A 22757-nucleotide genomic window follows, 5' to 3' on the forward strand; every position below is an offset into this window, starting at 1 on the left:
GTGAGTAGAGGCTACTCAAGTTTACACCTATAAGGCTCGTAGAAACAGTGCTGGCACTGGGCAAGCGGTCAATACCAGTTAGCTCGTTTGTTTGTTTCTGGTTAGCTTTTGTTAGGATATATAGGACGGGGATCCAAATAATTTGTGTGTAAATTCTATTATCTTTTCATTCCATTTCCCCACAAACTTTTTGAAGCTCTTCTCGTGTTATATTCTGATTTTTGGTCATCATTTTCACCAGCCCAACCAGTGTCATGGATCCAGCACAAGAGCCTATGAGACTGAATGCTTCCCCCCCCAACCTAAAAAAAATCCCCCAAACAGTGCATTCTCTGATACGGGGCGGTGTGTGGAACAGGCAAACAACGTCCCTGTTTCTCAATCAAAGGATTCCAATCACCTTGAAGATCCATCCCCACAAGTTCTGCTGCCACTTGACCCCCTAACCTGAGGCAGGTGACATTTGCTCTAACTGGCTGGGAGGGAGTTCCTCCGCTCCACCCCATGAAGAAGGGCCATGTCTGCCAGGAAATCAAAATGAAGACATCTGCTAGTTGGCCAGTAAAAACCTGGCCTTTTGGAATGAGCTCATCTGGGGCCTGGAGTGAAATCCTTTGGGCCGGAAGAAAGCATGGCCAATCATAAGACCAGTGCTTTTGACAGGGAGGAGGCTGGGAGAGGGTGTTACACCCTAACTGCTAACACAAGGTGGGGCGGCGAGCAAGGCAGCAGCAGGCCGCTAGGCTTGTCACCACTGACCAGGAGACCGCCCCCTTCCGGCCCAGCTCACAGCTACACCCCTCTCCACTACCTGTGATTCCGTGTCTGAGCTCAATTAGACCTGGTTAAAATAAAACCTGAAGGGGGGCAATGTCTAGAAACGAAACAGTGGAAAGCCACTTCACTGGGAAAATACTAACCAGGCCTGAAACTATCGGTACAAAGTGGTGAGCCCCACCCCCAGCCGCAGCCAGGGACCCACAGCAAGTATGGACAACGGATAAAGCTGGAAGGGAAGGGAAGCATGAGTCATCTGGCTATCTTTGAATATCAATGGGAACAGAAGTTCTTTCTGGACTGACTGAGTTCCAGAAAGAATGTCCTGGCGTGCACTGGGCACTGAGGAAATCCGCTCTGGAGACCGAGTGGCCCTGCTGGCCAAGTCCCTCGCTCAGCACCATGTGGCTCTGAGGATCAATGAGCCCCGTGTCAGTCATCGCATCATGGAGGCTCAGCCTTTGATGGTCTCCAAAGAGCTCAGAGCGGAACAACCTGCCGTGTCAAGCAAGGCAGAATGGACAGCTTCTCCAGTGGAAACGGGGGAAAAGGAGGGACGGTGGAAGAGATGGCAGGGAACGGAGGAAGGAAGGGGGAGCCGGAGACCAGGAGAACTCTCCCGGCGGGGGCCAATGAGGAGGCCTTCCCCTGCCCTGCAGTCCAAGGGGACCAGTGTGAACTCACACATGCCGCTGCTGTGTGCACGGCTGCACTTTGTCAAGCTCAAGGGTCCAACACTGGGACTTGCAGGCCAGTTATTCCCTGTACCGGAGACCCCGGGGGTGCACACGTTCCAGCGCAGCTATTAACCACAAGGCCAGCAGCTAGAGACATCTGAAGTGCCTGCGAAGCAAGGCATGGTGAGCCACCTCTGACGGCTCCCACCATGGAAAACCCCCAGTGGAGCACAGCTCTACCCCCCCAACCACCCACGGGGTCACCTCGAGTCAAAGGTCTGGCTAGTAGGGACAGGGAACAGAAAGGCATGTAGAGGCACAAAGGTGAGAACTCCCGGAAGATGCTGACGCTGCATTCGGTGGGTGACTTGGATTCCACAGGGGTGTCCTGCCTGGCATTAGGGTTTTCCTGTTTTGTTTTTTTTACATTAGGCCATAGTTCATATATAACCGCTCTTCTGCTTGCCAGCAGTACTCATGTCCCTATGAATACTAAAAGCTCTCAAAATTAATTTTTGAAAGGCAGGGTGTTTGCAATCATTTGGACATGCTGAAACTGAGCATTGATGGCTTTCTGGGGAGGTTTCAATCCAACAGGCTTGGTGGCACCATGTGTACCGGACGTTCCAAACCGTGGAGCACACACACAGGCTGTGAACTGCCTTCCTCAAACGTGCACTCTGGCCGAGCCCTTCGTGGGAAGAACCAAACCACTACAAACGCATCCTTGAATTTGCTGGGCTGGAGAATCGCACACCCGAATGAGAATTAAACAATGCTTGGCATTTGGACAATTTCTTGTCTGGGTGCCACGGCTTAGGGGGCACCACTAGACACTAGCCAAGTCGCTCGGTTATCTTGGGGCATGTGTCTGGTTCCACAGCATGGCAGCTGTGGGGACGGAAGAGAAAATGTAGGCAAGAGTCCTTAGAACCAGCACCGGCGACCAGATGCTGGCGGGCCAGCTTGCCTCAGGGCCAGCCCACGTGAGCCAGACAGGAGTTGTGGCCAGGCCGGTTCTCAGTGTCTGGTCTTTCCCTTGAGGTACGTGAATGTCTCCTTCTTTTGCACCACACAGGGACTCCAAAATTTGTACCCAAACCCAAAGCACCCCCGCTGCCTTGTATGCTAAAACCTGCCATGCCCCGGGTGAAGAAAGTGCAGGGGGACTGCTCCTTAGCCTCTGGTGGCGGTCTGTCTCCTCTGCCCGGAGGCCTCCCCCTTGGTGTCACTCCTAGCCTGACAGCAGTGCGGGCAGGCTGGGCACCCAGGCACCCAGGCTTGGCAGCTCTTCTCCCTGTGGAGCTGGGCTTGCAGGGGCTGCAAAGACAGGTGATGTTTGCCTACTCAGGTGTCTCCCTGGCCTGCTGATGCATACCACTCCAGGTCTAGACTAGAGCAAATTACCACGTTTAAAAGAAAGCCTTGCTCAGAAGCACAGAAAGCATTTTCAAAGCATACACAAATCTTCCCCCCATCGGATTTAGGCCAAAATATATCCTCGAGATACAGCTACACTCTACTCACCCGAATAGCCCAGCATGGAAAATTATCTGCCATGCAGCCAGATGGTCTGCCAGCCACGGTGGGCTTCTGAAGCTAGCTCCCGACCAAGCTTGGGTTCTCCAAATGCTTCCTGCCAAGTGCTCTCATTTCTTACTCTCATCTGGGCAGCTCTGGGAGCAGCCCGGGGCAAAGACAGGAAAGACTGTAAAGGTCAGAGTCAAACACGGAATCTTGGGTCTGGAAAACAGGCTGAGTGTGTGTGTGTATGGGGGGGGGGGACCCCTGGAAAAGAAAGGGCACGGGTAACGGTTTGGCCAGGCCAGCGGGCCTATTTGTGGCTTGCTCGGGAGGAGGCCGAGTGACTTACTTCATTATGCTCCAGGCAGTAGATCATCAGTTCTGAGAGGATGACCACGCCCGTCCGGCCCACCCCTGCGCTGCAGTGGACGACGATGGGGGGGTGCCGGTTCTCGGGGCCTTCCAACATGCTGTTGGTATGGCGACGGACGGACTGGATCTCCTCCAAGTAGGCTGCAAGACAGAAGGCCAATCCTGTCACCCAAACCCTCCGTGGCTTTGCAGAAGACGGGGGAGCAAAGCGGGTGCTGAGTGTCCTTCCCCCACTTTTTTTTTAAAGTGACAATAATTTACAGTTCTTACAAGACACTAATTATTTGGCTGGTGCTCACTGCCTAGTTCTGGATCCAGAAAGGACCAGCTGGGAGTCAAGTAGTTCATGGGAGAATTTGTTCTTTAAATTAAACAGTTCTTTTTAAAAAATTAAATTCTGTTTTCCCCTCTGCAACTCCCCAAGTCCCCCAAGCAGATGATTCTAGACATTACTTACAGCAATTTCTACTATTAACAGCCTGGGACCAGAATGACACGGAGCCCAGTTGAAACCCCTGCCTGTCAGAGCCAATTTCTAGTGGGAAGAGAGCATCCATCTGCCCGCTTCCTCTCCCGCCCTGAGGAGCGAACGGCACGGGAGGCCTGGCGGCAGTTTTAGGTTTCCAAATAGACGGTGCAGGGTCTGCTTCTCGGCATGTGGCTATGATCAAGGCTTTACAGTGGGGAGCCCAGGATGAACCCCCAGCCAAAGGCAGCGTGAGTGGGGGGTGAAGGGGAGTGCGCCATCCCCTCCTCCATCTCCTCCAATAACCGGCGGGGAGGGGAGGTCATGCAATGTCTGCTCACTGACTCCAATGTGACACAGAAGAGATAGGACTGCAGGACAAATGCTCATGCCAGCATCTTGGAACAAGGGGAAGAGTGTGTCTGCGATCGACAGATCGCCCCACACTGCAGAGAGTCCATGACGCATTCGGATCTTTCAGAAGCTTCAGGAAGAAGCTGGTCTGGGAGGCTCTCAATATTTGGCAAACTTCGTTGCTGGGCAACGGGATCAATAAAACTGGAGGGGAAATGCTCAAATTGTTACAGAGAAAATAGTGCTCTGAACTGTCCTAATAATGTAAAAGCATCTGCTCACATGTAATTACAAAGAACCCATATTTTCCATTGCCACGTTATGCAATTATAAAGTGATCGGAAGTAATTTGCCAAAATACATGAGTCATCACAATGTCGGATGAGCACAAACACAACAAACCAAGAGGGACGAAGAGTGGCCTGAGCTGGACAGAGGCAGCAGTGCCTACTGGGCACCTCTAGATGAACTCAAACAACCAGTGCCTAGCATTCTCTTCGTGACCCTGTGCTTGGGGGGAGGTGGGGGGGGTATTAGAGGACCAAGCATTCCGGGCTTCACAAAATAGCAATGGTTGACCTTGGCCTAAATAGAAGATGGAAAATGCAGGGGATGTTGGGCTACATAATCGATGTCACTCTCAAATGGGCTTTGACCAAACAAAAGTAGATACGGTGGATTCTAGCAGAAGCATGCCCTGTCAAAGGCATTAATAAAGTATCTTATAAGACAACGTACTACAGACTTCAGTCGGGTGGCAGGCAATTTAGCCTGGGTACTATTTTGCCACCCACCCCACAGTAGCCTAATTTACCCATGAGCAAAAATATTTTAAAGTTTTCTTAAAACTTAGAAGAAAAGGACAGCCAGTGTTTTTCTTTCTTAACAATGACTTTTTCATTGCGATTTGAGAGGAGGATTCAAGAGCAGGTCATTTTTCTATTCAAGAATCCACACACGTTTCATGCCATTGACTGCAATTCCCTCATTCCTCTTTGCACTTCATCCCCCTTTCCTAACCCTCCTGAACACTGTCCGTGAGGACACGCTGCCCTTTGCGTCTCAGATGGCTGCGTATTGTGAAGTGGACCTTCCTGCTTAGCATTAGTGTTCTCCTTCTAGATCTGTTTGCTCTTGAGCTGAAAATCTGACCATGGGGCTGGGTTCCTTTCCAGATCTGAGCGGTGACTAAGAGCCACTGTCTCAGGGGCTCCAGCAGTCTCTATCTGACCAGCCCACCTGGTCTTTTTTGTGATTTTGAGTTTTGTTCCACACTCTTTCTCTCACTCTATCCAGGCCCTTCTAACGTGATCGCTTTCAGAAGAGCTGGTAGTGGTAACCAGGCACCATCTAGTTCTTCTGACCTCGGGGGTGTGGTGAGTGATGTTTACCTGGACTTTCAGTCAACTGGGCTAATTGTTTTCATGCGTCTTCAATTTCCATCACCTTTCCTTTCTCCAGCTAGGGATGACAAATAACTGCATCTCTGAAGGCAGCGAATAAACCGTCGTTGCAACAGACCACAGATCACCGTTGTTTCCGTCTTTACCTCTGTTGCCTTTAACTCGTGCAAACCTCACCGTGTGCCTTCCTCCATCACGGCTGGCTGGCCTCTCTTTTACTGTAGTGCCTTGCCCTTCACTGGAGCCAGCACCCATTTACCACTGGCCTCTCGTTTACCTTCCCCGTCCACATCTGACAACAATCAAAGAATGCTTCTTCTAGTGTGAAAGGTGACGTTTTTAAAAGAGTGGTCTTATATGGTATTTGCCCTTCAGACTTATTTCACGTCGCACAATGGTCTCCAGATTCATACCTGTCACGAGGGGTTTCATTTTCCTTTAACGCTACATCGTATCACATCGGGTGGATGTCTCATGGTTTGTTTAGCCGTTCTTCCAGGGATGGGCATTTGGGTTGTTTCCGTCCTTTTGATATTATGGACAGCGCGGTGGTGACCACAGCACCGACTTGTGCTACGGCTTTGGTTTTTGCTAGGAAGCAAGGTGAACTCCTGTTTCCAATTTGCGAAAGGCACCACTATGCCTTTCCCTCGGTTTCACAGCCCCACTAGTAACAAAGGAGGGTCCAGTCCCTTGACACCTTTGCTGGCATTTATTGTTCTCTGTGTTTTTGAACTTTGCTTTTACTAATGCCGGTGTGATATGTTGTTGTCTTGAAGTGCATTTGTCTAGTGGCTCTGGTGGTGCAGGGGGTTATGTGCTGGCTGCTGATTGCAAGATCAGTAGTTCAATTCTATTAGCCACTCATTGGGAGAAAGATGAGGCTGCCTCTCCTCCCATAAAGACTTAAATCTCCGATACTCTAAGCGGCAGTGCTTCTCTGTGCTCTCCGTCACTGAGCTGATGCTGACTCATAGTGATCCTGTAGAACAGGGTAAAACTGTCCTTGTGGGTTTCTGACTGCAACACTTTGCGGGAGCAGAATGCCCTATCTTTCCTTCTCCTGAGGAGCAGTTGGTGGTTTTGAACTGCCAACCTTGAGTTTAGCAGCCCAACACATAACCACTACCCCACTCGTTCCTAGAGGGTTTACTGTGATTTAAAAATGGATTCAATGGTAGTGATTCGGTGGGTTTAAAGATTGATGGATCGAGATTATTTTTTCATATGCTTGTTAGCAGCCTGAATATTGTCTTTGGTGAAGTGTCTGTTCATGTTCTCTGCTCATTTTTAAGTTGGATTTTTGGTCTTTTTCTTGTTGAGGTGTTGAATATTTCTATAAGTCTTAGAGATAAGTCCCACGTCTGATATTTCATTGCCAAAACATTTTCCCAGTCTACGTGGTCTCTTGTTACTCTTTTGGTGAGAACATTTGATGCACATGTGTCTGATTTTTAGGAGACCCCGGTCATCTATGTTGCCTTCTGCTATTTGTGGTTTCAGCTATGTGTAACAGGGGCCCATGTATTAAGGCTCCTAAATGTGTCCCAGGTAGTCCTGGTGGTGTAGTGGGTACAAATTGGACTGCTAACTGCAAGGTCAGCAGCTTGAAAATATCAGCCAATCTGTGGGAGAAAGATGAGGCTTTCTAACCCCCATAAAGTGTTGTGGTGGGGCTGGGGGTAGGGAGTTAAGAGGGAGAAAGGACGAGCCGATCACAAGGTTGGATATAGAACCCACTCCCGCCCCAGGTGAATGAATAATCGAATTGTGGGTGAAGGGAGACAACGGACGGTGTAAGATAAGAAATAACAATAATATAAAATTGATCAAGGATTCATGAAGGTAGGAAGGAGGGTGGGGGAAAGTTGATACCAAGGGCTCGAACAGAAAGAAAATGTTTTGGAAATGATGATGGCAACATATGTATGATTGTGCTTGATACAATTGAATTATGGATTGTTATAAGATCTGTAAGGGCCCCCAATAAAATGGTTTTTTTAAAGTTCATCTTGGGAAGTCACAGGGGCAGTTCTACCCTGTCCTACAGCGTTGCTAATAGCCAGAATTATCTAGATGGAAGTGAGTTTGGTTCGGAAGTCTGTCCCTACGTTTTCATGGACAATCTTTATAGTTCTATGTTTTAGTTAGGTTTTTGATCCATTTTGAGATTTTTTGTATGTTTTGAGAGTTGGGTTCTGCTTCATTTTTCTGCAAAAGGATGTCCAGTTTTGCCAGCACTATTTGTTAAAAGGACTTACCATTTCTCCATTTGGTGTGCTGGGACCCTCTCTCAAAGATCAGTCCATGGATGGATTTGACCTTCTAGAAGGCAGTATACAGGGGCACTTCCGAGGCTCTCCATTGTGTTCCCGTGTTCTGTGTCTTCAGTGTGCCACACTGGGATGTTTGGAATACCGCAGCTGGACAGCAGGTTTGGAGATCAGGAGATAAGCGGTCTACTTTGTTCTTTAGTCGTGCTTTGCTTATTTAGAGCCTCCTTCCCTTCCATATACACTAAGCGATTAGTTTATCCATCTCTCTAAAAATGGTGTTGAACTCTGGATTCAGATTGCATTACATCTGTAGATCACTTTGAGCAGTAAGAACATTTTCACAATGCTAAGTCTCCCTATCCATGAGCATGGTATATACTTCCATGTATGTAAGTCTCTTTTGGTTTCCTATAGTAGTGGTTTTATAGTTTTCTGTTTATATTTACTCCTAGGTATTTTGCTTTTGGGGTGGCTATTGTAAATGGTGGTGTTTTCCCGACATCCCTTTCAGAGCTCTCTGTGTTAACATAAAGGAATCCAACTGACTTTTACATTTTGATCTTGCACCCCGTCAACTTTATTGATGTTTTAATTAGTTTCAACAGTTTTCCTGCCAAGTCTTTGGGGTTTTCTAAGAGAAGGATCACATCCATTTGTACACAGTTTAAGTTCCTTGCCAATTCAGATTCTTTATATATCCTCTCTTCAGTTATACCTATGGCTAAGACTTCTAGCACAATTTTGATAGCAACGGTGATAAACATCATCCTTCTCTGTTGATCCTCCTGCACTGGGTCACCGTGCCTGACACAATGACAGCTAAGGACAAATTGGTTCAAATTAAAGTAAGCTTCAGCTGTTTCACCAAAGCTACTAGCCATTCCTCAAACCAATCTTTTATTAATCCCATTCTCTGTCTCCTAGAGAAAGTTTTAACAAATCAATTAGTGAAAAAAAATCACCAGAAGGGGGGTCGTGGTGGGGGTGAACAGTGTCAGGAGGAAAGGATGTTCTGCAAAACATCACTGTCTCCTGATTAATGTGTTGCTCTGCAAATCACTGGCTATTTGATCTCGGATAAACCCCCAAACCTCTCTAGATCCTGCCCTAAATTCTCTGACTCCTATCATCATTGCCACATTCTACTTCTATTTCTCAATCACCAGCACAATGAGAAATGAAATACTTCAAAGTATGCATCAGAATTTCCCTGTGAGAATTATAAAATGGTACAGTTACATATTTAAAAACCTATTCTTTCTATCCTTCTTCCCCTTTCATTTCTTCAACCTACCTCTTTCTCTCCCACTCCGTTATAAGTAAATATAAAAATAAAATCAAGGGTTTTCTTTTTTTTCATTATCCAACACCTCCGCCTGGATGCGGGACTGATGCAGACCATCTGACCTCTGGCCCACTGGAGATTCAGGAACACAGCAAGTATAAATCTGCAAGGAAGCCCAGGACTTGGCCTCCCACCCCCCTTCTTTTATCTCCCCTCATCTTGGTCCTTTGTTTTTATTTTAAGTTATTGTAAAAATGTAGCAAATACTTGCCTATTCACCATGTTTTGCATGTATAATTCATCGATGACATAAGCCATGTTGTACAACCATTACCAATGTCCGTTGCCCAGGGCTTCCTTCCGAGTTAGGTAAGCCAGGAATGTGGTCTCCCCACGAGCGGAGGGCCAAATCTAGGGCAGCTTGTAGGAAGCAGCATCCCTGGATGGTGAAAACAGCTAATGTGCTTGGCTGTCCTCCCAAAGGCCGGCGGTGTGAGTTCACTCGGAAGTGCCTCAGAAGAAATACCTGGGGGAGATCTACTTCCCCCAAATCACCCACTGAAACCCAAGGAGGACAGTTCTACTCTGCCACGACTGGGGCTGCCAAGGTTGGGAGCAACTCAATGAGAAGTTGCATGAGAGCTCCAGTCATCTGGGGAAAGCAGGATGACGGGTCACATCTACCCTGGATTATAAACACTAGCTTCTTTCCGATCAGATTGTGTTGCTGAGTGCCAGGGAGACCACTTTCATTGTGGCTACCCCGTTTGACAGAGCAGAGCTGCTGCACAGGGATTTTCTCGGCTCTCATCTTTACAGGAAGGAATCCTGGTGGTGCCATGGCTAAGTACTTGACTGCTAAAAGAATGGCCAGGCGCAGTTGGAATCACTAGTGGTTCTGTGGGAGACAACTAAAAATCTCATGGCCAAGTAGTCCATTCAAACTCATAGCGGCCTTCCAGGGCAGGGTAGAACTGTCCCTGTTAGAAAGCCCTGTCCTCCTCGGTGGGAGGAAAGATCTGACAATCTGCTCCCTGTAAGATTACAGTAAGGGAACCCTTTGGGGCAGCTCAACTCTGTCTTACAGGGGCACACAATAACAATCTTTATGGGAGCCACTGGTAAGTCACTCTAACAAAGAGCCAGATGGGGATGAATTGCTAACCTTTCAATTAGCAGCTGAATGGTATCCCAGCAAAGTGTGAACACCTTTAAAACCAAGACCTCGGGGCCCATTTTCCTTTCTGTGATCCCAGAGCAAGATCTAGTGAGCACACACTGAATATTAGGCTTTCCGATGCATTACTCCATTGGAGCTGGGTGAACCTATTTCCAAAATAACCGTAGCCAGAAAAAGAACAAAAACAAAGCATCAATGGATTTGTCTTCTGAGCACATTTGGTTCAAGAACCATAAATTGACTTCACTGAAAGGTGGTATATCTTCTTGTGGGTATGAGAAAGTCCTGCGATGTATGGTGGTAGGAAAACCCAGGGCTTGCTTGTGAGATGCAACCCTCCATGGGAAATCTAAAATAAGCTCTTTATGACCCAGTAGTCAAAAGTCTAAACCAAGGTTGAACCAATGAGCTTAACAGTTTTCGCTTATTTGCCTACAAGGTCAACAGCATATAATAAATTGCACTGCGTTCTCCTCGTCTGGTCTACATAGTGCTCAAGGGCATAGGTGTCAAAATCACAACACTTTTGTTACCTAACAGAAACCATTCTCGGGCTTTTCCCTGCACCGCCAACTAATAAACCATCGACGCAGTTGGTAAAACCAACAGAACAGGAAGGCAAAACTTACACAAGAATCCTTGGACGTCCTCAGGGCAGCCATGATCTGGCCAGTCGGTATACTGTAAATGCCACACTGTCCTTTCCTGCCCAGACAAAAGGTGCTTGACCTTCAAGCCTGTGGTTGCATAGCAGCCGGAATCTGTCCGGAACTTTGTGGTGACCTTGAACTTGCCATAGGTGGCTGAGCTGTGCTTGGAACCCAGCTTGGGCCAGTATCGGTGGCTCTTGGTTCGCCCCCCCTCCTGAATCACAAACAAAAGCAAAATTGGAAATGAGGCAGGGGAAGATCTCATCCTCTTCCGCCGATAATCTGAGAACAAAGGCAAGGCAAAGCGCTTCTAGGTTACTAGCTCAGGAGCGTTGTGTGGAGCCTGCCACCCAGCGCACTGCTTACACCCGCGGAGACGTTTCGCCACGCTGGTTGCAGCAGCAGTGGGGTTGTTGAAATGCACAGTGGGGCTGTGGTTGAACGTTAAAGAGAAGAGCCAGGTGCAAACCCCAGCTTCTGGAACAAGCTCAAGCAACAGAGAGGTCAGCAGAGAGGGGGCAGTGTGGGTAGTGAGGGGGAGGTGGTAGGAGAGGGGTCAGAGAGGCCTCTGGATCCGTGGTGAGGACCGGGGATGTTGCATTGTGTGCACCAGGAAGGAGCTGTTGCCAGCCATGGTGCTCCTTCTCCTACAGGCAAGCGGCCCCAAGTCTCAGCCACAGTGGAGCAGGCAGCACAGGACAGTCTTGCGCTTCTTCCTTTATGCCAGAGTCCACGATGCTGTCACTGTCATTGAGGGTCTCCTGGTTTTCCAATCTGACCCTCTGCTTCAGCACCGTCTACCACACCAAGGTGGACAGCAGCTGGCTGCCCTGCCGCTCATGCCTCCTTCATGATGATCATCTTTTCAGAGCAGGTGTGTCCCCCCACCAGTTACAAAATGGGGTTTAAGTTTTCTACGGTTTTGAGGCCTCTGGATTGGGGCTGTAAGAGAGGAGGGAATGTGGCGAAGAAGGAGCCCCAGAGTTGGGGGTTGGGGGCAAGTGCAGGGCTGGCGGTGGGCATGCTTGTCATTATTGAGAGGAGAGCTCAAGTGTGGCATCGGGACGGCTCCTTCTCTGCCCGTGACCTTGACCATTTTCTCCACGGCACCAAACACTCTGCTTGGGCCCTTACTACTGTCTCTCCCATGACAGGGTAAGCTCCACTGGGGCGAAGCCCGTGCCTCTGAGGGGCACACAGATGGTGTGCTCTATTTATTCCTTACAGCAAGAGAATTTCCTGAGGCTGTAAGTCCACTTTAGGGACCTCAGGGACGATTCCTCTTGGTGGGAAGGTCGGCCCAGAGATGTGTAACTGGCTTTAGAGAGGGCCAAGTCCCTATTTAAGTGCCCAATGAGCTGCTCTGGAAAGCAGCTGCTTAGAACAGTCGGTGAAGAGACTTGGACTTTTTTTCCCCCTCAGTTCTTTGTGTTCTCCATTACCTCTTCAGATAGTTCAGAAAGGGGAAGATTATTTGGTAAAACAAAGCAAGCTAGCTCTTTAAAAGACTTCAAAATATAGGTTGGCATCTCATCAAAGGCTAATTTTTTTTGACACGGTTAAAAAAAAAAAGAGGTTGAGAATGTGATGAGAAGAAACATAAAACATCTTCCCCAAAGACGGCAGGCTCAAAGCTGACGGCTGGGCCGACTGGTGGTGTGTGCGGGTTTTTGTTTTTTTTTGCACTATGTAGAGTTCTCCAGTTACAGTAGGAAGACTGTGTTTGGCTTGGCAAAGGAAGAAAACGATTTCTCCCCTCTCCCTCCAGAACAGAGACGTCGGCAGGAACAGCAGCCAGCCTCTGGTCTCTTTTCAGCTGATAAGCGGGCTGGCTAAGCCCGGGTGGGGAATACGTCTGTGTGCGCAGAGCCGTCTAGGGCTCTCAAATGTCAGTCAAGAGACCGCTTGTCTGGCACAGTAAGAGTCAGACGGCTGAAAAGGAGTTTTTAAATTTTCTAAAATGTCAGCTTATGGCATTCCAAGAAAAAGAGTGAAAAACAAGGAGAAAATAGGTCCTGTGACAATAAATGACCTCTGGGGGTGGGGGGAGCCCAAATCGCGGTAGAAGTGAGAAAACACAGGGTCTGCAGAGAGACAGCTCTCTGCACAGGGAGGATGGGGCAGGGAAGTCACGGCCACAAAGCCGGTCTTCGGGCCACCCTTCCCCTGGGAGAAGGCTGGTTGGTGAGGACCACCTGCTTACCTCCTCTGCAGTGACTATGGCGATCACATTCGCCCCCTGCTCCCACACCATCTGCCAGAAGTCGTGGCACGTATGTGGCAGAGGCCCCTGAGTGGCGATGTAGTGCCATTCTGCCCCACCAACCACCACCTGGAGAACAAAGAAAGTATGGGTGAGCGAAGCCTGTCCGCCGGGGCAGCGTCAGCTGCTGAGCACATGTCCCTTTTAAAACCAAGCAAACTCAGCCGTCGAGTTGGTTCCAACTCTCAGTGGCCCTACAGGATGGGGTAGAACTGCCCTTTTGAGTTTTGAAGAATTTTACATTTCAAATCCTTATGGGGGCAAACGGCCATATCTTTCTCCCCAGGAATGGCTGGTGGGTTCCAACTGCGGACGTGATCATTAGCTTAACTCACTACACCGCTAGGGCTCCCTTTTAACCCCCTCTAAATCTTGGATAGTGTTTTGGGGGTAAAATGCAATTAACAACAACTCTAAGACCACGGGTGGCTACTAAAACATTCTCAAATAAAAACCCTTCCGCTACCCAAGCCTATTAAAACATCTACCTGATTTTGTGTGTGTGTATGGGGGGGGGGGGTCTGTGACACAGTGAAATGTACAAGCCAGTGCACCTTAAAAACACCTATGAGCGGTCTTCAAACAGTTCGTGAAAAATGTGTATTATGAAAAATGTATGTCTTGACTTCAAAACGTGGGGCACTAACTAAAGTGAACTCTGAACTACTAGCTTGTTACAACATATCTAAATAGGATCTAGTTTGAGGCCCTAAGAATAAGAAAGCCTCCGTTTGAAACGTGCCCCTAACAGGGCAATATGAATTCTGCTAAGATTAAAGCAAGAGTAAACATCGAAACTCGGGTAAAAAGAATAGTTAGATAACTGATGCTTTAAGAAAAGTTTACGAGGGCAATGGCCCAAAGCAGTCAGCAGTTTGCAAACAGATAACTTGGTTAGAAAAGGAGTGAAATGCTGTTGAAGACGAAGCACACAAGGGCAGACTACCCATATCTATTTATGAGGAAACAATTGTGTCCGTGCCCTGATTAAACAGGGTCTGTGATTAACAGCAGAACCAACAGCCAACGCCATAGACATCTCCACTGGTTCAGCTTATACAACTCTGACTGAAAAATTAAAGTGAAGCAAACTGTTTCTTCGCTAGGTGCCAAAACTGGTGTGCCCAGATTAGCTGCATAGAACAGAGCTTTCGATGGAAATGTTAAACAGGTGGAGTCAAGATCCTGAAGCTTTTTTTCCCCGAGAATTACACAAAGAAAAGAAACAGAGCTTTACCAGTACAATCCTGAGGACAACACATGCCCAAAGCACTGGCTAGCCGGAGGCGGCGGAGGTTAAATCAAAGGGAAAGCAGATCTGTCCAAACCAAAGATCAGGGCAATAGCTTTGGGGATGCTCCAGGCATCTTGCTAGCTAACTTTCTGGAGGGCCAAGAGTTGCTATCATGAAAGTGCTTTGAAAATGTTAGCCAAAGCTTCAGCAGAAAAATGTCCAGGAAAGCTTCACCAGAGAGTTCTCTACCAGGACAATGTCTAATCAAACGAGCGATTTTGAAAGAGTTCTGATGGGCAATCAAATCAGATACTGTAATCCTGATTTGCCTTCGACTGACTTTTTTATTTGCTTATTTCCCAATCTTAAAAAATACTTAAGGGCCATGCATTTTTCCCTCTGGGAATATAAAGAAGGCTGCGTCAACATGATTAAACTCCAGGAGCCTCAGTTCTTTAGCATGATGAATGGCGGGTGTCACCACTAACAAAAGTGCCTTGACCTGGTTGGAGCTTACGTGAGATTTGAAGTTTTCATTTTAAAATGTTTATCTTTTAATTCCATGTCCATGAACTTTTCGAAGGTCCCTGATATGCGCACATCTGGAAGGATGCATTCATACCAGGGGCCTTCAGAAAGTGTGTGGAAAGATTCCATTTGGTTTTAATTCAACTTCCAACACACTTTTTGAAACCCCCTCATATGGACATATGTGTGCAGATACACAGATGCATGCCCACATACCAACACACGTCTGTTTGTGTATCTACATATATCCGCATACAAAAACGTACATGTGCACACGAAAGATTACATGAATGTGTGTACATATAAACTAACAGGGTTTACTTGTGGCAGAAATAATAGCTATGTTTACGATGCGCGGTGCACTCTGGCGCTTTCCATTCTAGTCTATTTAATTTACAAGACAAAAGCAAAACACCTGGTTATAACCACTAAATAGTGTTCATCCCGCCAACATGCTGTGACCCATGGCTTGCAAAGCACTTCCCACGGCTTCCTTGTCAGTGGTGAGAACATCTCCCAGGGGTGCCACGCCTTTTGGAGACACGTCTTCTAGCGCCGGCCGTTCGGATCCATGGGACAGAGCCCCGTCTAACTGTTGCTCTGCAGAGCAGGCGTGGGCGCCTTACAAAAGCCCCGGCGTGAAGAGCACGATGCTTTATGAATCATCTCACCTGTACGCTACTGCAGGACCCAGTCTCCCTTCCTTTCTGACCTTGAAGTCCGAAAATCCCACACTGAAACGCATGGTCATCGGGTCATTGTCCTCGGGTAGGGATGTCTTTGTGGATTTCTGAGACAAGAACTCTTTCAGGAGTCGAGCCTTGTCTTTCCCCTGAGGAATGGCGGGGTTTTGGTTTTTATACCTGCTGACCTTGTTGTTAACAAACCAAAGCGTAACTAACCCACTCCACCATCTGGGCAATCAAGAGAGAGGGCTATCAAGAGCTAGTTTAGAATAAGAAAATAATGACCCCATGCAGCTCAGGGTGATCTTGGGAGGCAAACTGCAGCTACCAAGTTCAGCTGCAGAGACTCGTTCCCTAGCTATTGGTCCAAGGCACTGATCAGGGATAACATGGCAGTCTTCGGGTTTGTTTGTTTCTGTTTTCTCTGTGCCCCGTTCCATCCCCATGCCTCAATACTGCAGCCTCGATTCAGCATTCCAGAAGCAATGAAGTTATCATTGTTTGAAACCATGTTTCCGCCTTTCTTGTATGAAACGATACACTCACTAGATCCCAGTGAGAACAATGTCACTTATTGTCTCACTTCCACAAGGCAGGTCTAGGTCAAACCTGGCAAGCAAAAGCCAGTTTTCCAAGGACGGGTGGGAGAAAGCGTTCACTAGCTTGCTGGCTGTGCGTTTGCTTAGCTGTATAATTGTGATCGTACATGTTAGCTCCTCTGGTACCCGACACACAGAGGCGCTGTACATGCTTCCCGATCATGCTGCTGCCTGGGTTTGCTTCAACATGTACCCAATACCGACAGACAGTAACACCTGCATTACAAACACAACCGCCAGAGCAGCTGAGGCATATTTCTTAAATGCAATTCCATCTCAGGAGCAAATAGATCTCTGCTCTCTGTTGCTGGCTGCTAAGGATCCAGGGAGAAAACATCGGCAAGATAAGACAACTCTATTCCAAATACAAAAGTTCTTGTGAGCTCTGCGGGTCTACTAAACACACCCAGACCGAGGTTTGATCCACAAGCCGAGACGTGGGCTCTGGGGAACACGGAGAGAGGGGCTGGCGCTCTGTTGATTATCCCCAGTGGGCACAGTTCATGCACAGGGGCAGCTTCTTCCTGGGAGCCGAAGGAAGAAGTTGGAAATGTGGGCAAAAGAAGACAATGTAACATTGCCATGGACGGTTTTCACAGAGCAAAAAGCCTATACAAAATGGCTCTGAACAGAAAAAAAAATGGCTCTGTGATCTGCATCTTTGTCTGGGAACCGTACTTTGATCATTTATTTTGCAAGCTAAGCTGAGCTAAACCCCTAAGATTCACCAGTCTGCTTCAGGGTTCGTCCCTTGTGTTAGCTCCTGCTGTCAAACAGAAGCATGGCAGAGGCAGCAGGAGACCCAGGAAGAGGAGCAAAGAACAGATGTGTGGCCGGTTCTCACCACGCACAACGGCCTCTGTGATGAAACCAGAAGAAATGATGGGCGGCAACCAGCGCTGGAGGTTTAGATGAAAGCGTGTACATGAGACTCCTAACCCACAGGGGTACATGTAGAAAAGGACTTAAAATGCTCGTGGACTGCATGCTTTCCAGAACCAAGACCAGGGTGAACCCCTGGCATTACTGTCCTGAGATCATCTTTAAACCTTTAACCAAAAAGCATGCCATGAAGTTGTTTTAAAAACCCAACAGTGGAGTTCCACTCGTGCTCTCGGCCTGGAGCATTGTGCTCGCTGAAGAAGTACCTGCAGGGGATCAAACTGCCAACAGCCACTGCAGAGATTACAGAGGAACCTTCGGAGGCAGTGGGCTTATGCTCGCGAGGAAAGTGTAACTTAGGAAAGGGGGTGAGGATGGTTACACAACTTGAGAAATGTAACCTGGGTCCCTGGGTGGCCCATGTACAAACTGCTGAACTGTATGGATGAACCACCACCAAATAAATTACCAAAAAAAAGATGTTCAGAGTGAAAATAACCCACAGTCTACGCCACCCACTGCCATTGAGTGGACGTCATTGAACCAGACCTTACAGGACAGAGTAGAACTGCCCCTGTGGGTTTCTGACCTGGAAGCAGCAAGTCACATCCTTTTCTCTTAGGGTGGCTGGTGGGTTTGAAGTACTGACTTTTTAGTGACCGGCCCAACTGGTCACCCACGACTTGATTCTACTCTCCGATTCGCAGGCCACTGTATGGGTGTCTCTGCTCCGGGTAGAGAAACACCAGACCTCAACACAGCACATGGCTCACAGTCTCTTTTGAAATCAGATATAACCGATACATGAACCAAATAATCATTAGCTTCAGAGGTGTGAAGAGACCTAGGCTAATTACGCTGCAGCGAAGAGGTCCAGTCAGAAAGGAAAATGACTCCAGGCAAAGCCAGAAACCAATTTCTGGTCCTACTGATCACACTAAACAATGAAAGGGAACGTCGTGTGTTTAAAAATGACATAGAACAACTGCTTTAATGTTAGTATATGGACAGTTCCCCACCTCAGCGTTGTGAGCAAGGGGTAACATTTTAAACACATATACTTTCTAGAGATACTAGGAAAGCCGAGCTGTTTAGGAAATAATTTAGTTGTACAAGCACATGTCCTTTGAATTCTGATTAGGGTTCAGCTAATCTAACTTTCAAGGTCATGAAATGCCAAGATATGGGGGCTGAAGTGTTAGCAAAAGTGCTATGGTTCCCTTTTTTTCAACACAGACTGAGTGGGGGGTGGAACTGGCACAGTGGCGCTTACAAAAATACCTCTTGGTGGGAGGGAGCAGTTGGCAAACAAACATAAAAAGCACGTGGTGTGTGTATAAAAATATGGGAATGCTAAAAATCAAACTAAATCCACTGCCATCAAATCGACTGCAACTCCTAGAAACGCCATACGGCAGGCAGACCGGCCCTGTGCCTTTCCCACACTAACTACGCGATGAAGAAGTCTCGTTTTCCTCCCATGGAGCGGCTGGTGGTTTCAAACTGTTGACCTTAAGGTTGGCAGCCCAACTCATAATGACTGTGCCACCAGGGTAGTAGCTCTGATTTCCAAAGTCTCCATCACCTGTTAATTACAAACGGTAGCGGATAATTCTCAGTGAGTTAAAGGAGAGTAACCCTCCAGGAGCCTCGGAGTGGCACAAACAGCTAACAAATAGAACACTAGCCCAGAGACTATGGGTCCAAGTCTATGCAACGGTCCCTCAGAAGAAAGGTTTGCTAGTCCTGAAAACTCAGCCTCCGGCCTTAAACGCCGGAGCCGGCTCTACCCTGAGGCACACAGGGCGGTCGTGAGTTGGGAGTCGACTCACCGGCAGCTGCTTTGGCTTTTATCACCCGAGAGAATGAGAAGTCACTCTTCACTCCCGACCGGGCTTCAGAGGTGCCCAGCCTTCCTTCTCACTGCGGGGACAGACAAGCCCTTCTCCAGCTGTCTAAGAAAGCACCAGGACCGAAGAGCCTGCAGCGATGGGCCCCAGGACAAGCCAGGATGCACAGTTGCGGCCCTGTGGTTGCTCTTCCCCCCGATTTGCCTGTAACCAGCCGTCGTTGGCAACATTCCGCGCCACGCGCCCCTTCTCACCTTGATGTGGGAGGCGTTGATGTAACCAGTGTTGTTCTCTTTGGTTGGTATCAGCTCCACCCGATTCTCCTCATAAGGGACAACCTCTCGGACCCGGTTGCGGTCGGCGTTTTCGGGGAGGGCTGCTGTGCTGAAAATGCCGTTAGCCTTTTTCTTTGGGATCTGCTCGTATTCCGTGAACACCATGCCCTCTTCCAGCCTCTTCTTCAGCGTTCGGAACTGCAACAGGAAACCAAGCTTCAGCTCGCGGAAGGAGCTGACCCGAACGTTTGCATTGAAGCCACCAGGTGCCTCTAAACAGTCACCCTGATACTTGTTAAGGAGAGGTTTCAAGAGGCGCAGCTCCTGAAAGTAATCCTTGATTACTTTAAAGTCTCTGTATTGCCCACCTGGCTCATTCCTCCTGTCTGAGAACCATTTTCCACCTCCCTCACAATGTACACAGAACAGCTCAAGGATAGATTGCCAGTCTCAGTTAGCCAGGCATCCTTTCCTCCCCTTGCCACAGCTGTTTTCTGAGATAAATTTTAACATGGTACTGGTCTACAGTTCTATAGTTCTGAGGACTAGAGGCGCCCCCCCACCCCCCGCCGCCCGCACGCGCGCTCGCACGCGAACATACACCCACACACATCTTTTAGGGTGGGCTTTGGAGAAACGGCAGGAAACTACTAATTATAATACATTGAATATTCATTTAATTAAATGACCCCTTTAAAGCCTCTTCTGGTTTTAAAAGCATAATAATATTTGACACACATACTAGCAAAAACTTTGGAAGCCTTATGTAATTAGTGCTTTGCTAAATTCTACACATCCTGTGTCTTAACCTCCTGAGAGCAGTACTGGGAAGTACAGGAACCCCCTCTTCGCCTCTAAAACATGATCGTGCAATATCTCTTTGCCTTTTACCATCAAAGGTCCCACGACGCGCTATCCTAATCGCCATAATCAGGCATGTTGTTTTACTACTGCGGAGCAGACGGCGACATAGGAAAACCACTCTAGAAATGCTTGCGTAAAACAATTACCTGGTGCAGCAACACAAATCCTAGCGCTTGAGAGGGATGGCAATCCCTGAAAGGCGCTGACTTGACCAAGGTCGTACAGCCTGCTAGGGGCTGGCCTGCTTAGGTAAGCAGCACTTGACCACTAATCAGAAGGCTGATGGTTCGAATCTACCAGCAACTCCAAGGGAGAAAGATGTGGCAGTTTGGGTCCATAAAGTCTAACGCCTTGGAAACCCCGTGGTGCAGTTAGGTCTGATAGGGCTGCTAGGAAGCCAAAACGACAGCAATTGTTTATTTTGTTGTTGTTGCGATTGTTTCACATCATTGCACCAACTGGACATCGCAGGACCCCTAGCTACTGAAAAGGGTGGATCTGACACCGCCCGTGTAGGCCAGATCTTGCCGAGCTCCCACTGGAGTTAATTCCTCGCACGAAGGCAGAGCTGGCGTGTTCAGGCGAGGAAGGAGCTTTGGAAGCCTCTGAGCAGAGCGAGTCACACGTGATACGGCTGGCACTTACCCTCTCATCTATGTGAACTCGGGTGGCGTCACCCCTGCTCTCGTCTCGCCCCGAGACCCGTGCCACGGAGAGTCCATTGAGCGCTGCCAACATCAGGGGCCTCTTCTGCGCCTCCAGGCCTGCCATCTTTTGCTTCTCCAGATTCTTGGGGCGAGAAAAGGCATGTTCTCATTACTTATGGTGCCAGTAGAATGTGGGAATGTGTTTTAATCTCCCCAAATCTGTAACCCCCTGATCAAGGAATGCAGACAATCACCATCCGTAAAGCAAATTCAAATACTGCCTTCCGGTTCCTCCCACAGTGCCTGCAAGAGCAGGCAGCTACGGGACTCGCCAGCTTTGCTCGGTCATAGCACTCATTAAAAACAAACACAAAAATGGTATTAGCCAGACATTTTTGTTAGGCAAATAAGGGCTGGAGAAAGACAAGCCAAGGAAAAGAGAGAGAGAACTGAATGAGTAATCTAATGCAGTTGTGCTGATGGTCCTTATGCTTTGACTAGATGTAACATTAGTTAAATTAAAAAATAAACTTTTGATTGACAGGTCTAGGTCAGTAAGTGGTAGGGAAAACCTTTCCAGGTCTCCACTGCAAGGGCTAACGCTGAAGATGTCAAGGTTACATTTAATCTCTGGTTGTGGGTGAACTACTGGGCATGGTCCCCAGTATGTGACAAGACGTGGGTCAGTTACCTCACTGCCACCAAGACTGTCGTCTTGGGAGATTCCCATCAGGCCTCCCCTTCCATGCTGCATGCAGCGGGCTCGCAAGGTGCGCAATGACTGCGGGGGTGGAGAGGGGGCACTGGGTGAGGCTCATCTGTGGAAGACCGTGGCTTTGGGGGCTGAGCAGACCAGTGAAAGAAAGCTATCACGGTTTCCAAGGCTAGTTTGGTGTGTTTTTAAAAAGCATTTCCGATCTCTTGATCCGTACCCGACTTACATTGCATCCGAGTTAATAATATCACGTACAACCAAGCCCCAACCGTCCACAGGATGATATCCTTTCTTTACTGGGTGCACCTCTTTAGCACTATGCTGCAAAATGTACTTTTCTGATGTTACTGTTCTCAGATATTCACTCACAGATGTTCAATTCCATGTTTACTGTTCCAAGCACTTGGCAGATTTATTAAGATCTGATAATAAAGGCAGTAATAATGAAAACTCAGAAAGCAAAAACCAAATCACCCAAGGTGTTACATCAGCATCAGCTCGCAACAGCGAGTCATCGGAGCAGAGCCCCGTGGAACAGTATGCAACTGCACGGACCTGCTCTCCGGGACAGGCTCATCACCAGGGCTCTGCTTGGAGGGGAACGGCTGCTGTACTTCCAGACCCTGTACACCAGCGGGCCTCAACGTGAAGGTCGAGACCACATTGGGGGTCGAAGGACCCTTTCACAGGGGTCCTATGACCATCAGAAAACACATATTTCCCCTGGCCTTAGGAACGAGACACCGCTCCTCTATCCATCTCCAGGCGGGTCCGCCCACATGCAGACACGCCCACATATGAGTACCCGGCGTGAAAACTGCTACCCATGCTACACCAGGCTTCAAGACAAAATTTCACTTATTTGTCATTAGAAATAAATATTTCACAATATATAATTACATATTGGTTTTGTGATGAATCACTATGCTTTAATGGTTCAATTTGTAACAATGAAAATACATCCTGCATATCAGATATTTACATGACAATTCATAACAGTAGCAAAATTACAGCTATGAAGTAGCAACAAAAATAATTTTATGGTTGGGGGTCTCCACAACATGAGGAACTGTATCAAAGGGTCTTAGCATGAGGAAGGTTGAGAACCACTGCTCTACACTGACTGAGCTGCGAAACACCTCGGCTCACTAACTTCTGGCAAGTCAATGCGAGTGGGTCCTAATTTTGCCTCAGAAGTTATGGGAGGAGCAGAGAGACTTCTTCATGAATCAGAGGAAGAAATGAGTTTG

General features: G+C 48.0%; 1 protein-coding gene across 2 annotated transcripts in view; it reads right to left on the reverse strand.

Annotated features, from left to right (window-relative positions):
* The window catches only part of PTPN14 (protein tyrosine phosphatase non-receptor type 14), a 228532-nt gene that overhangs the window by 8724 nt on the left and 197051 nt on the right, over positions 1–22757 (reverse strand). The window contains exons 15-19 of one of the 2 annotated variants that reach the window (XM_075530321.1): positions 20791–20934; positions 19261–19479; positions 13168–13296; positions 10944–11178; positions 3328–3491 (exon numbers count right to left, since the gene is read on the reverse strand). In XM_075530321.1, coding sequence (XP_075386436.1) covers positions 3328–3491; positions 10944–11178; positions 13168–13296; positions 19261–19479; positions 20791–20934 — 891 coding nt within the window. The remainder of the gene's footprint in view (positions 1–3327; positions 3492–10943; positions 11179–13167; positions 13297–19260; positions 19480–20790; positions 20935–22757) is intronic. The other variant, XM_075530331.1, reaches the window with a different exon arrangement.

The sequence above is a fragment of the Tenrec ecaudatus genome, chromosome 1 (genome assembly GCF_050624435.1).
Source record: "Tenrec ecaudatus isolate mTenEca1 chromosome 1, mTenEca1.hap1, whole genome shotgun sequence".
In the NCBI taxonomy this organism is placed as follows: domain Eukaryota; kingdom Metazoa; phylum Chordata; class Mammalia; order Afrosoricida; family Tenrecidae; genus Tenrec; species Tenrec ecaudatus.